Here is a 14,797-nt window from a genome sequence, read left to right as displayed (position 1 = left end):
AGGCTGGCGTGGTGGTTTGAGTAGATAAAAAAGTGAAACGCATTTTTAGCTTGAGATTTCAAAAACAGCGAGTCCAAACCAAATCCTGAAACATGACCTTGCCGATAAGGTCAGAAGTCACAAGCTGGACTATACTTCCCGTGAGGTGAAAAGTAAGTGCCTAATATCCTTCATATTGGTTATTCTGTTCAAGATTGAATACGATAATTATGTATCAATTTAAACTGTTTCGGGACCAACCTGCAACGGGCCACTAATTAGGCCAAGGTATGCCTACAGTGATGCCGAACTAAACTGTTCAACCTCCCACTTGTTTCAGTTTCTTATAAAATTTCGAAATAGGAACGTGATAACTGAGATTGTGATTATCCTTTCCATGAATTTTACTATAACTTGTTTGATATACCACGTTAACCTGTTCCTAATATAAGTTACACCTGGTTCAAACCTAATATAAGGTTTGCTCCCCACTATAGGCTACTAGGTTTGAATGTGTGAATTGATTGAACAACTTTCAAATATATTTTTCCTACAGTTACGTTGAAAAGTGGCCATTGCTGCACTGATTACAGAACGCAAAGAATCACTTTTCCGCTCTAGTGCGGGAAAAATTTTTCTGCACTCCAGATTTGCAACATGGCAACGCAAAATACTTAGTAGGTTATATGGAGCAACAGTGCAGCAAAATCAAAATGAAGTTGGTAACAGTGACTGCTGTGGCTGCTATAGTGAGCAGAGGTGCAACCAAGCACAACGCGCTAATTATTAATCATTATATATTATAACCAAGGACAACGAGGACTTTAGGATTTTAGGATTAAGGTTTTTATCAATAATAAAATTACACAGAAAAACATTTGATGCATTTCAGTCAATTTTACCCATAGTTACCCACTTTTCATATTCAATGGTAACTATAGGAAAAACTTAATGTGAAATACGTGCGCAAAGTTCTTCTGCTGCACTCAAGAAACCATTCCTAACGTAAACGTTTCTTTCGGTGCAGCAAACTGTCACTTTGCGCACTAGTTGCACAAATAACTATTTAAACTTTTTTGAATTTTTTTCTTGACCTTATAAGGTTTTCTCTTGCAGTTGCTCTCCTGACAGGAGCCAAGGTAATTTGACATATATGTGACTCCACGCAGAAACTTTTAAAGATTAAACTTTTAGAGATTTTTTCTCCAATTTTTGTATTGTTGACATCTTTTTGCAGTTGCACTCCTCACCGGCACCTTACGCAACTCCACAAATTACGGGCAAGGTAGAGAATCGGCAAAGCTGTTCTCCTGTCTTTCTCCACTGCCATTATAACGTGAACCTCACTATACAGAATGTCCCAAGAAAGGTGTAACAGCCGAAGACCATAGATTCTACATTTAGTCGTTTCCTTTAGGTCTACTTCTAAATATAAATATAAATTGAAATTCAAGTACCCTTTTTAATTATTTAATAATTTTTATATATGATTATTCATTTTATCTATTCTCCAATCACTTGATAATGCCATTATATAGCAAAAACATGTCGTGATTAAATAATTTAAAAAAGGTACTCAGATTTCAATTTTTATTTATATTTTACATGTAATTTGCGACAAAAAAGTCCAGTAAAAGTTTCCTTATATCGACCTCAGTTTCAGAGATATATCAATTTTTCCGATTTTATTGAAAAACGTCAATATCTAGAAAGCCATCAGTCGAAATGTAATTCCAAGTATATGGTTCAATTCAATTCTATTCAACTTCTTTATTCCAATATAAAACACCGTACAAAATAAAATAGAATAATCATGGAATAATTATTTCCCCGCATGGACAGCTGATCCGTGCGCGGGGAAATAGTACCTAATCTATACAGGTAACAATAGTGTAAAAACTACAATCAATAGCTTAAGCTTAGATAAGAAATAAAATATTATATTTATTCAAGTTTAGCCTATAAAAAATATGTTAAATAGTCAGACTGTATCAAGGACGATTTACATAGCACAAGTACCCGACTCAGAATACCTCATCTTCTGGTGAGCTATCTGAACTAACGATTTAACAATATTAAAAAGAAAGAAGAGTATAAAAGCAGAATATAAATAATAATAATTATAATAAATAAAAGAAACTCAGGTGAGGCATGAAGGGCTTGAAACACAAAATCACAATTCAGCGAGGTTTGTGGATGAATATGTGCCAATTGCTTTGTGTCACCTATATGGCGATTCGAGCAGTGCCGCGGCGGCCACCCGGCCGATTGAGCGGAGCCAAATACATGCTCTCTTTTTGTAGGCCGGCAGCACCAAGCTCTGCATCTATGATGGATTCCAAGGATATGGTTGAAAAGAGGAAGAAATTTCCAATAAGTTTATTATAATTTGTTCATTTGTTTGACGTTTTTGAGCTTTTTATGAGTGTTCAAACTGTTTGGCTTTGAACACGACGAATGCAGTTTTTTGAACGTTTAGCAAATTTCATGTAGAATCTATGGTCTTTTTTGGGACACTCTGTATAGTGATGTCCACGTTATAATGGCAGTGGAGAAAGACAGGAGAACAGCTTTGCCGATTCTCTACCTTGCCATGTAATTTGTGAAGTTGCGTATGGTGGTGGTGGAAGTGCAACTGCAAAAAGATGTCAACAATTCAAAAATTGGAGAAAAAAATAGTTTAATATCTTTGAAAGATTTCCAATCAATTCACATAATCAACCCTTGTAGCCTATAGTGAGCAAACCTTATAATAGGTTTTTTTATAACATCTTTATTGCCCATAAAAACAAATACAAAATAAAAAAAACTTACAAAAGAAATATTCTAGATTATAATATTATGCTATTTTACAAATAAATTAAAATTACATGGCACCACCCAGCAAGGGCAAAACCCTGACCGCTGAGTGAGAGTATCAGCTGTTTAGACAATATAAAAATTTATTTACTAATAGTCAAAGCTACAAAAATCGAAGTTAACAATAAATTACTAATAATTATAATATTTGACTGATGTCGAAGAAAAATTTTTGTATCACCCACTTATTTATCTGTTCCATCCTCTGTCTACCCCTATTAGAAAAATATTCTGACAATGCATTTGGCATGATATTTATTATTTTTGAGCTAAGATACCCCAATTGTCTTCGCACTATTGTCAAATCTGAATAGTTGATATTATAAATGTTATGAGATGTAACTCTCAGGTTATACATAGAAACGTTATTATTCACTGTAAATTCATCCTTCCTCATCCATGCATAGTAGAGAAGTTTCTTTATATAAATTTGACGTACTGTCATCACTTTAAATTCGGCAAATGTTTCACTACTAGAAAAAGCCCTTGGCTTATTAAGAATTGCTTTTATTATCATTTTTTGAAATGTAAAAATTTTATTCATGAAAACCTGGTTTGAACCAGGTGTAACTTTATAATGGCAGTGGAGAAAGACAGGAGAACAGCTTTGCCGATTCTCTACCTTTCCCGTAATTTGTGGAGTTGCTTATTGTGTAGTATTTCTACTTTTTTGTCTTTAACTTTTGAATTGTCGACGTTATTTTTCTCTTTTTCTCTTCAACTTTTGACGTTTTCTGTTGCAGTTGCTCTCCTGACAGGTGCCATACGTAATTTGACATATTATGTGGCTCCACGCAGACGCAAATCGATCCCTGCCGAAGTGAGAATCAATCTGAAAGAGATGATCGACATGAGAAAGAAACATCTGCGACTTTTACGTCAGGCCGACTATAAACTGTTCGAATGGATCCTAGATGAACTGGACTTGGAGTTCAAACCTACACCCAGACCGTGAGTTCATTCATTCATTCATTCATTCAGTCAGTCATTCATTCAGTCTTTCATTCATCCAGTCAGTCATTCATTCATTCATTCATCTATTCCTTCATTTATTCATTCATTCGTTCATTCATTCATTCATTCGTTCATTCATTCATTCATTCCTTCATTCATTCATTAATTCCTTCATTCAATCATCAATTAATTCATTTATTTATTGATCTACAACAATATGGGAGCATTCGGGAGAATCCCAAACATTGCTCCCCAATCGAGAGAATTACAATACAAAGAAATTGAATTGATTGGAGGAATGAATAAGAAAATAAAGAAAAAGTACTGCCCTATTTTGGTAAAAACTTAAATATAATATAAGAAAAATCTGTGATTAATAATGAGGCGAATGGTAACGAAACTAAGAATTGAAAGAAGTTACATAGTAGAAAAAGATAGCTTTAGAAGTAAAATTGATAAAAACATGAAGTAACCTTCTTATTAAAAACTTTTCAACAACTAGTTTCAGCTTACTTTGGCCATTTCATGTTTAAATGCAAAAATAAACATGATTATGCTAAAAAATGGCCAAAGTAGGCCAAAACTAGTTGTTGAAATGTTTTAAATAAGAAGGGTACTACATGTTTTTATATTGTTTTTATCAATTTTAATAAAGAAGCCCTTACAAGTGGAGTAATTTTGGCATTAGAAGATATCCCATGGTATAGGTCGTTTATGTTCCAAATTTCAAGCCGATTACTGTCGACAACTGTCTATTATTACTATTTTGTTGGGGTGAGAGTGTAAGAACGCACAGTATTGGAGACTACCAGTGTCACTTAGCTTCACGAAAAAGAACTACTAAGACTATCGGCTTGAGTTTACTGTGAAATTTGGAACATAAAAAACCCTATACCAGTGGTTCTCAAACTTTTCACTTTTAGCCCCCCTGCATAATTCAGCTGTAAGCCGGGCTTATATATACTCCCCTACATATAACAACAAATTCTATACAAATAATTTATTCAGGTACTATAGCTACATACTATAGTACATAGTTGTTACTTTTGTTTCTCACAGCAATTAACAATAAAAAAAGCTTCAGTGTGAAGGATGAGCTTGTTTTTTCGCACAGAGTTTGTTGAAAAGAGGTGTCAGCTCTGATTACGCTACTCTAAGTTCCTGGGTCACATCCAGTCTTGATGTTAATTTACTTTTCATGGCAACTAGAGAAGAAAACCCAGTTTCACACGAATGAGTTGTCGCAAATGGAGTCGATATCTTCAATGCCTTTTCACTCAAAATTGGGTGTTCCTTTTGCACACCAATCCAGAAGGATGTGAGAGAATATTCTTCCAACTCCATTTTAAGCGCATAGTCACCTTGGAGATCAATGAGGTTTTCATTTTCTATCATGTTGAGGGAGCACTCATTGATTGAGAATTTGAATTGGTTTTGAATTCATGCCAAACCATTCAAGTTCTCATTAAAATATTTTTAAGTAGAATTTTAGAAGTAGAAAGATTGCTTATTGTAATTATTTTAGAAGTAAATTTAAATAATTTTCCAACCAAGCTTTGCGCCCCCCTGAGCATTCATCGCGCCCCCTTTGGGGGTTGCACCCCACACTTTGAGAACCACTGCCCTATACCATGGGTTATCTTCTCATGCTATCTTTTCTGTATGGTTACACTTACTATGCCACTTTATGTTATGATGCTGAGGTTTAGCTTAGGAAGTAGGTGTCTACATTGCATGAAGCTGGATACATGCCTTCTTGAAGTGGCTGGGAGTCATATAAAAATAAAAATCAATCAACATTCTTGAAACGAAGTGGATCTCTGAATAAATCACATCTTAATTGAATTCATTATTTTCTTTAGAAGAGAATTATTTATTGGAAAAAATGAACTGAAGCTGCGTTCACACCAAAGTTATTAACAAAATGTTCATTTTTCTGACCTTTTTGATTCTATTAGATTAAACGGAGCTTGACAAACACATATGCACATCATGAGTATGATAAGTTATGTTCAATCTAATAGAATCTATAAGCACGGAAAAATGAACATTTTGTTAATAAATTTTGTGAAAACGCAGCTTCAACATGCTCTTTCTCCATGTGTCTACTTTGATTATTTCTATTTTGAGGAATACTTTATTGATTTTGTAAGTAACACTTCCATTTTTCCAGTATTGAGCGAGTGGAGCGTAAACAGTCCATGCGAAAACTGACGGACCAATATTGTGAAAAAGTTCGGGATGATAAGTTGGCTGAATTGAGGGCACAGTTTGAAGCCAAACAGGTGAGAAAAATTATATTTTTTTGACAAGTTTGAGTTTTGTGTCAAATTTTAAAACTGATCTCTTTTATTCAATTTTATCCCTAATAGCTAGAGGGATAAAAATATATGTATACTGCTCTTATTGGAATTGTATTTTGAAATGAATAAATTGAAATTGAAGCTCACTTGTCAATCATGCTATACAATTTATCCATGCTGTGATACATTTATTGTATTGGTTTGTTCACTCCAAAATCAACTTCAAACTGTAATTGAAAATCTTTATTCGATGTTGTCTCAGTCTTATCCAATATTCTATACCCAAATCAAATCCAAGCATTTTTGAAGAAACACAGTTTTATCTTTGTCACATCAACATATACAGGGTGTTTCAGAAGTAGTGTCGAGAATTTTGGGGTATTGTACCTGGATGCTAGGAGACTACAAATGTCATATTTGAAGTGTCCAAAACTCAGCGGTTATCCTTATAGCTGCCATTTTGTTTTTTTCACTTAAAAATTTTTATCTCAAGAACGAAATGTTGTATTGATCTGAAATTTGGCATGAATATTTATGCTATAAAGACTCAACTATAAAAAATAAAAAAAAAATTTTTTCTTTGAAATTTTTCAAAATGGCGGCCATTTTAAATTTTTGATGGCGAATATCTCGAAAACCGTCCATTTTACAGAAAATTTACAAGAGACAAAAACGTTAGCAAATTTTTTCACGATTCCAATGATACCTAATTTATTAAGATTGGTCGAAGAATAACAGAGAAATTAATTTTTTTCGTACTGCATGAATGACCACTTTTCACCATTTAAAGATCAATATTAATTTTTTAATTCCAGATGTATTTAAGATGAAGCTTTGAAACTCGGTATGGCTCCATATGGGCAAACAGATGATTTTACAATGGTTTTCAGATGATATGTTTGTCTTGTAAAAGTATTGTTGTTTCATTAAAAGTAAAGAACCAGATGTAGTGCTTCCTATTTCTTAGTCTCACGTTTCCTAGGTCTTATTTCTATCTTAAATTCCCAGTTTCAATATTTTCTTACGTTGCTTCTACACAAATATTTAATTATTGTAATGGAATTTAGTTCGCTGGAGTACACCGATATTCACTTCATGTATGGAGCAGCTCTTGACAATGCGACCGAAGCAAGAAGAATGTATGCAGCTGCATTTCCAAACCGCCGTCTCCCTTCCGACAAGGTGTTCACAAGAACTCACAATCGGCTGAGAGAAGTTGGTTCATTTGAACGGAACAGGGTAATTGCTGGTAGGCCTCGAGCAGTTCGAAATGTTGCTTTTGAAGAGTACGAGAGCAGTTGCAAAGCAAATCAATTCAAGTGCTTCTTCTGTGTGGCGTGTACTAAACAAGGAAAGACTTCACCCCTTCCGCTTTCAAAAAGTTCACTCATTGGTTGAACGCGACTATGAGCCAAGAGTAAACTGTGTCCGTTGGTTTCTTCAGCAAGACATTATCCAACCAATTTTCTAGAAAATGTGTTATTTACCGATGAGTCCAGCTTTACAAGAGAAGGAATCTTCAACTCTCGCAACAGTCACGTCTGGGCCTTAGACAATCCTCATGAGGTCAAAGTGCGTGGTTATCAGCATAGATTTTCGCTGAATGTTTGGACGGGTATCTTAGGTAATGGCGTGATTGGACCATACATTCTTCCTAATCGTCTGAATTCTCCCACGTACATTACTTTTTTAAGAGACATACTACCAGAACTTTTGGAAGATGTGCCTCTTGAGTAGTATAAAAAGGGCGACTCTGGCACACAAGTGTGCCAGAATCGCCCTTCACCTCAAGGTCATCCAGGTCAACCACCCCCAACCTCAAGGTCATCCAGGTCAACCACCTTAACCTCAAGGTCATCAAGGTCAACCACACCCACCTCAAGGTCATCTAGGTCAACCACACCCACCTCAAGGTCATCTAGGTCACCACACCCACCTCAAGGTCATCTAGGTCAACCACCTTAACCTCAAGGTCATCCAGGTCAACCACCTTAACCTCAAGGTCATCTAGGTCACCACACCCACCTCAAGGTCATCTAGGTCAACCAAACCCACCTCAAGGTCATCTAGGTCAACCACACCCACCTCAAGGTCATCTAGGTCAACCACCTTAACCTCAAGGTCATCCAGGTCAACCACCTTAACCTCAAGGTCATCCAGGTCAACCACCCTAACCTCAAGGCAAAAAAAAAATTAAAAAAAAAATAAAAAAAAAAAAAAAAAAAAAAAACAGATATAATATTTGGTTTCAACATGATGGTGCCCCTGCTCATTTCGAAATGTTGTTACGGACTTTCTGAACATGACCTATCGTCAGCGGTGGATTGGGCGGGGTGGACCAGTACCGTGGCCCGCACGTTCACCTGACCTCAACCCTTTAGATTTTTTTTTCTGGGGCCATATGAAAGACCTTGTTTACAGCACGCCAGTAGAAAACGAAGAAGACCTTGTGGCAAGAGTGTTTGCTGCAGCAGGTGCCATTCAAGATGATGAAAATGCTTTTATAGCAGTTCGACGGTCCATGATTGGAAGGTGCAGACTGTGTAATCAAGTTGAAGGACGGCATTTTGAGCAATGCTGCATTAGTATCAGTGAACCGATTTGAGTGAAATTAATATTTTCAATGTAAAATAAAATTTGGAGGAAAGTTATTCTTGTATATTTCTGTAATAAGAACGGTTTTCATGAAATTATAAAAAAAATTAATATTGATCTTTAAATGGTGAAAAGTGGTCATGCATGCAGTACGAAAAAAATTAATTTCTCCGTTATTCTTCGACCAATCCTAATAAATTAGGTATCATTGGAATCGTGAAAAAATTTGCTAACTTTTTTGTCTCTTTGTAAATTTTCTTTAAAATGGACGGTTTTCGAGATATTCGCCATCAAAATTTAAAATGGCCGCCATTTTAAAAATTTCAACGAAAAATTTTTTTTTTTATTTTTTATAGTTGAGTCTTTATAGCATAAATATTCATGCCAAATTTCAGATCAATACAACATTTCGTTCTTGAGATAAAAATTTTTAAGTGAAAAAAACAAAATGGCAGCTATAAGGATAACCGCTGAGTTTTCGACACTTCAAATATGACATTTGTAGTCTCCTAGCATCCAGGTACAATACCCTAAAATTCTCGACACTACTTCTGAAACACCCTGTATAAGAGTTATTAGGCATTAGCATAAATAAAAAGATAGAATAATAATAAATATGATTGGTTATTTCAGACAAGAATGAACAGTTAGTGCCGGTTGCACAAAAGCTGGTTAAATTTAACCGTTTTTTGACCGAACGAAGTTAGGTCTATGTTTTAACTCGGATTTTCTTTCGTCTGTCTGTATGTATGTAACGCATTTTTGGCCAAACGCGTTCATAGAATTCTATGAGATTTAGCAGGAATATTCATCTTTTAACTGCGCGTCGATGTATACACAATGTCTTTTGAAATTTTGCATTCAAGGGTAATATGGAAGGAAAAGGAATTTCCTACATACTCCGATATCACTATACAGGATGTTTCAGAAGTAGTGTCGAGAATTTTAGGGTATTGTACCTGGATGCTAGGAGACTACAAATGTCATATTTGAAGTGTCCAAAACTCAGCGGTTATCCTTATAGCTGCCATTTTGTTTTTTTCACTTAAAATTTTTATCTCAAGAACGAAATGTTGTATTGATCTGAAATTTGGCATGAATATTTATGCTATAAAGACTCAACTATAAAAAATAAAAAAATTTTTTCGTTGAAATTTTTCAAAATGGCGGCCATTTTAAATTTTTGATGGCGAATATCTCGAAAACCGTCCATTTTACAGAAAATTTACAAGAGACAAAAAAGTTAGCAAATTTTTTCACGATTCCAATGATACCTAATTTATTAAGATTGGTCGAAGAATAACAGAGAAATTAATTTTTTTCGTACTGCATGCATGACCACTTTTCACCATTTAAAGATCAATATTAATTTTTTTATAATTTCATGAAAACCGTTCTTATTACAGAAATATACAAGAATAACTTTCCTCCAAATTTTATTTTACATTGAAAAATATTAATTTCACTCAAATCGGTTCACTGATACTAATGCAGCAATTGCTCAAAATGCCGTCCTTCAACTTGATTACACAGTCTGCACCTTTCAATCATGGACCGTCGAACTGCTATAAAAGCATTTTCATCATCTTGAATGGCACCTGCTGCAGCAACCACTCTTGCCACAAGGTCTTCTCCGTTTTCTACTGGCGTGCTGTAAACAAGGTCTTTCATATGGCCCCAGAAAAAAAATCTAAAGGGTTGAGGTCAGGTGAACGTGCGGGCCACGGTACTGGTCCACCCCGCCCAATCCACCGCTGACGATAGGTCATGTTCAGAAAGTCCGTAACAACATTTCCGAAATGAGCAGGGGCACCATCATGTTGAAACCAAATATTATATCTGTTTGCAAGAGGCACATCTTCCAAAAGTTCTGGTAGTATGTCTCTTAAAAAAGTAATGTACGTGGGAGAATTCAGACGATTAGGAAGAATGTATGGTCCAATCACGCGATTACCTAAGATACCCGTCCAAACATTCAGCGAAAATCTATGCTGATAACCACGCACTTTGACCTCATGAGGATTGTCTAAGGCCCAGACGTGACTGTTGCGAGAGTTGAAGATTCCTTCTCTTGTAAAGCTGGACTCATCGGTAAATAACACATTTTCTAGAAAATTTGGTTGGATAATGTCTTGCTGAAGAAACCAACGGGCACAGTTTACTCTTGGCTCATAGTCGCGTTCAACCAATGAGTGAACTTTTTGAAAGCGGAAGGGGTGAAGTCTTTCCTTGTTTAGTACACGCCACACAGAAGAAGCACTTGAATTGATTTGCTTTGCAACTGCTCTCGTGCTCGTTCTAGGATTGAAATCGAATTTCTGCAATACTTCCTCTTCAAAAGCAACATTTCGAACTGCTCGAGGCCTACCAGCAATTACCCTGTTCCGTTCAAATGAACCAACTTCTCTCAGCCGATTGTGAGTTCTTGTGAACACCTTGTCGGAAGGGAGACGGCGGTTTGGATATGCAGCTGCATACATTCTTCTTGCTTCGGTCGCATTGCCAAGAGCTGCTCCATACATGAAGTGAATATCGGTGTACTCCAGCGAACTAAATTCCATTACAATAATTAAATATTTGTGTAGAAGCAACGTAAGAAAATATTGAAACTGGGAATTTAAGATAGAAATAAGACCTAGGAAACGTGAGACTAAGAAATAGGAAGCACTACATCTGGTTCTTTACTTTTAATGAAACAACAATACTTTTACAAGACAAACATTATCATCTGAAAACCATTGTAAAATCATCTGTTTGCCCATATGGAGCCATACCGAGTTTCAAAGCTTCATCTTAAATACATCTGGAATTAAAAAATTAATATTGATCTTTAAATGGTGAAAAGTGGTCATGCATGCAGTACGAAAAAAATTAATTTCTCTGTTATTCTTTGACCAATCTTAATAAATTAGGTATCATTGGAATCGTAAAAAAATTTGCTAACTTTTTTGTCACTTGTAAATTTTCTGTAAAATGAACGGTTTTCGAGATATTCGCCATCAAAAATTTAAAATGGCCGCCATTTTGAAAAATTTCAACGAAAAATTTTTTTTATTTTTTATAGTTGAGTCTTTATAGCATAATATTCATGCCAAATTTCAGATCAATACAACATTTCGTTCTTGAGATAAAAATTTTTAAGTGAAAAAAACAAAATGGCAGCTATAAGGATAACCGCTGAGTTTTGGACACTTCAAATATGACATTTGTAGTCTCCTAGCATCCAGGTACAATACCCTAAAATTCTCGACACTACTTCTGAAACACCCTGTATATAATATTATCATCTACTTTGAAGAGAGGATTAATCAGACTATAGAATGATCAATCAGCTGAGAGTAGATTATTCACTGCATGCATTACACAGATGTCTGGAGTTGACGGTGAACAAGTGACACCAGATTATGTGGATGAGAAAAATGCGTGAGGTCTACTGTTCACAGAACTACTAGTTCATTAATTCTACGTGAACCAATCAGAGAAGCCGTCTTTTCAAAAACGCCTTCTCTGATTGGTTCTCGTGAAGTTAATCACGGTTAAAATTTAACCGGATTTTGTGCAACCGGGCCTTAGTATTGCATCATGTATACCGGTATCAGCTATCCTCTATAGAAGGCAGTGACAAGGAAGATAATCGGCGACGCTGTTCACCATCATAAAGTGGACCTCACTGTAGTGTTTAGTTTTATTTTGTGTGTTGTAAATTCATAAATTAAAGACGATAAAATTTTGTGATTTTTCAGATTCCGTTCCTAGAAGAGAAACTCGCAAAGCTGGAATGGATAAAGGAGAACGAATCAAAATACAAACTGCCTGAATCAGTCACTGATGATGACATAGAAAATACTAGAAAAAGACTGGAAGAGCTCAAGATGAAGAGAGAAGAAAAAGAAACTAAAATAGAGAGTAGTAATTGAGGTGCGACAATTATCCATATTTATCCAGTAATAATTGTACTTTATAATGTAACAATGAATGTATGTTCACACTTCACAAAAGTGAGTTATGAGAACATTGGTAATATGCTTTCGTATCCATATCCTGTTGTGCATACAAGTTGGTAATAATTATATTCATTGAAAAACAAAGCATTTCTTGATTGTAAACCTATTAAACATTTATCAGTACTAGCCGTCAGGCTCGCTTCGCTCGCCATATCCGTCTAGCCAGGGGGCTCCGCCCCCTGGACCCCCGACTGGATCCTCCAAGAATGAGTTCAGCCGGTTCGCTTCGCTCGCCTGCATTTTTCATTTGAGCATTTTTATCATATGTTAGGACAATATCAGTCGGGGGTCCAGAAACGTCTGGCTAAACGGATATGGCGAGCGAAGCGAGCCTGACGGCTAGTAATATAATATTCCCAGGATTGAAGTAGCGGTGCCCAATCAATTTTTCCGCGATAAATGCATTTAAATCTTCATCTTGGTGCCAACCTAACAAAGTCAACTCAACTTAATGCCAACCTGACAAAATTATTAATTTAGTTGCCAGTTAACAACTGTTTCGAAGAGGTATTCTATCTAGATTATAGTTCTATAGTAACATATGATATGGAAATTTCAATTATAATTAAGAGATTGGGAGAAGAAGAATATACATGCTAAAAGACGAACTTTAAACCCTTAAAAACCACCCTTAGAGTTAAAATATCGCCAAAAGATTTCTTGGTGCGCCTCTAAAGGGCCAACTGAACATACCTACCAAATTTGAACGTTTTTGGTCCGGTAGATTTTTAGTTATGCGAGTGAGTGAGTGAGTGAGTGAGTGAGTGAGTGCCATTTCGCTTTTATATATATAGAAGAAGAAGAAGATAGAAGAAACAGGCTACCAATTTTTCAACTTGAAACAATGGTAGAACGTCAATGAAGTAATGCAGTTTTATTTGTATAATTTAAGAAAAAAGTTGGCAGTCTTCCTAGTGAAAAATCTAGTAATAATCATAAATTTACTCTAGTACAAATGTGATTCCAATCATATCCTTGGAATTAGGTTTTGACTAATAGTTTTCAAGTTATTTTCGTTTTTCAAAAATATTGTGAAATAGACAGGCCCTGGGTGACAGGGCTTGGGTGACTGGCGCCCTGGACAAATGGTCTACTGGCGCCCCTTTATTACTAAAATGAAGAAACAAACAATGTATGTTACTTAGAAAGAAATAATAAAAATAATAAAATTGTTAAATTAAACAATTTAAAAAAGGGTAATTGGATTTTTATTTTTTTATTTCTATTCAAGAGTAGCCCTAACGAATAAAGATGTAAGTTACTTATTATTACTTACAAAGTACATAAATAACAAAAACATAATTATTATTATTTGTTATTATGAATGTAATTTATGAATAACATATATAACACGTCTTTTATACATAAAACTGCAGACATTTATTTTTACATAATTCACACTTCCAGCAAATATTACAGCTAAAAATTATTTTTCAAGATCTACTTCATACAAAGCTTTTCAAATAGCAGATTTTCTCTAGCCTACAATTTGGCAACTTTGTTTACTACATCAGAAAAATCGGTGCTTAGGGTAAGTCTTTTCACAACACACTAACATGGTAACATGAGAAAGTTCAATTTGCTGTCTGAAGGAGCAAATCTCTTAAAACTCTTCAGATGATTCTAAGCGGAAAATCCTCTCTCTGCAGAAAAGTTGGTGACAGGTAAGGACATGAAAATTTCAAGATTTTCCGCACTTTTCCCTCCAATGACATAAGGGTAGGAGGCATAAAGTTTGTTTGCAGCTTGTGATATCTCTCTCTGTGATTATGTATACAAATCCACAATTATTGTAATCTACATAAATAAAGCACTCAATCAATCCTTTTTGAACAAGAGTAAAGAGTACCTATTTCAAATTTATCAGCCAAATGTTCATAAGCTAATTTTTGGCTTGATATACTATGTTACTCATCAAAGAATCGAAGGTTCTGATGTAAATTTGAGTATTGAACCTTGTCCTTCCATCAGGATGAGCTTCATTTTCATTAGGCTACCAATGGTTTTATCCGCAAAAGTTTTTTCTAATTTCATGTAGAATCTATGGTTTTCGGCTGTTACACAACACATAAATGATACAGTATCAACACATGATACAATATC

General features: G+C 35.2%; 1 protein-coding gene across 1 annotated transcript; it reads left to right on the top strand.

Annotated features, from left to right (window-relative positions):
* The first annotated feature begins 23 nt into the window (after nt 1–23).
* Nucleotides 24–12,778, top strand: LOC120355726 (28S ribosomal protein S15, mitochondrial-like). The gene is made up of 4 exons (XM_039444378.1): nt 24–152; nt 3,582–3,789; nt 5,966–6,077; nt 12,434–12,778. Exons 2-4 carry the CDS (start codon nt 3,680–3,682, stop codon nt 12,605–12,607), a joined length of 396 nt encoding a protein of 131 aa, XP_039300312.1. The 5' UTR covers nt 24–152; nt 3,582–3,679; the 3' UTR covers nt 12,608–12,778.
* Nucleotides 12,779–14,797: the final 2,019 nt, after the last annotated feature.

Source organism: Nilaparvata lugens, unplaced genomic scaffold (assembly GCF_014356525.2).
Source record: "Nilaparvata lugens isolate BPH unplaced genomic scaffold, ASM1435652v1 scaffold4476, whole genome shotgun sequence".
Taxonomy (NCBI): Eukaryota; Metazoa; Arthropoda; class Insecta; order Hemiptera; family Delphacidae; genus Nilaparvata; species Nilaparvata lugens.
Note: the sequence above shows the minus strand (reverse complement) of the source record. Positions and strands in the feature narration are given on the sequence as shown.

Coding starts and splice junctions, on each gene's coding strand:
- LOC120355726 (XM_039444378.1), top strand. CDS start 3,680: ATGATCGACATGAGAAAGAAACATCTGCGACTTTTACGTCAGGCCGAC. Junction 3,790..5,965: donor TTCAAACCTACACCCAGACC/GTGAGTTCATTC, acceptor CCATTTTTCCAG/TATTGAGCGAGTGGAGCGTA. Junction 6,078..12,433: donor CACAGTTTGAAGCCAAACAG/GTGAGAAAAATT, acceptor GTGATTTTTCAG/ATTCCGTTCCTAGAAGAGAA.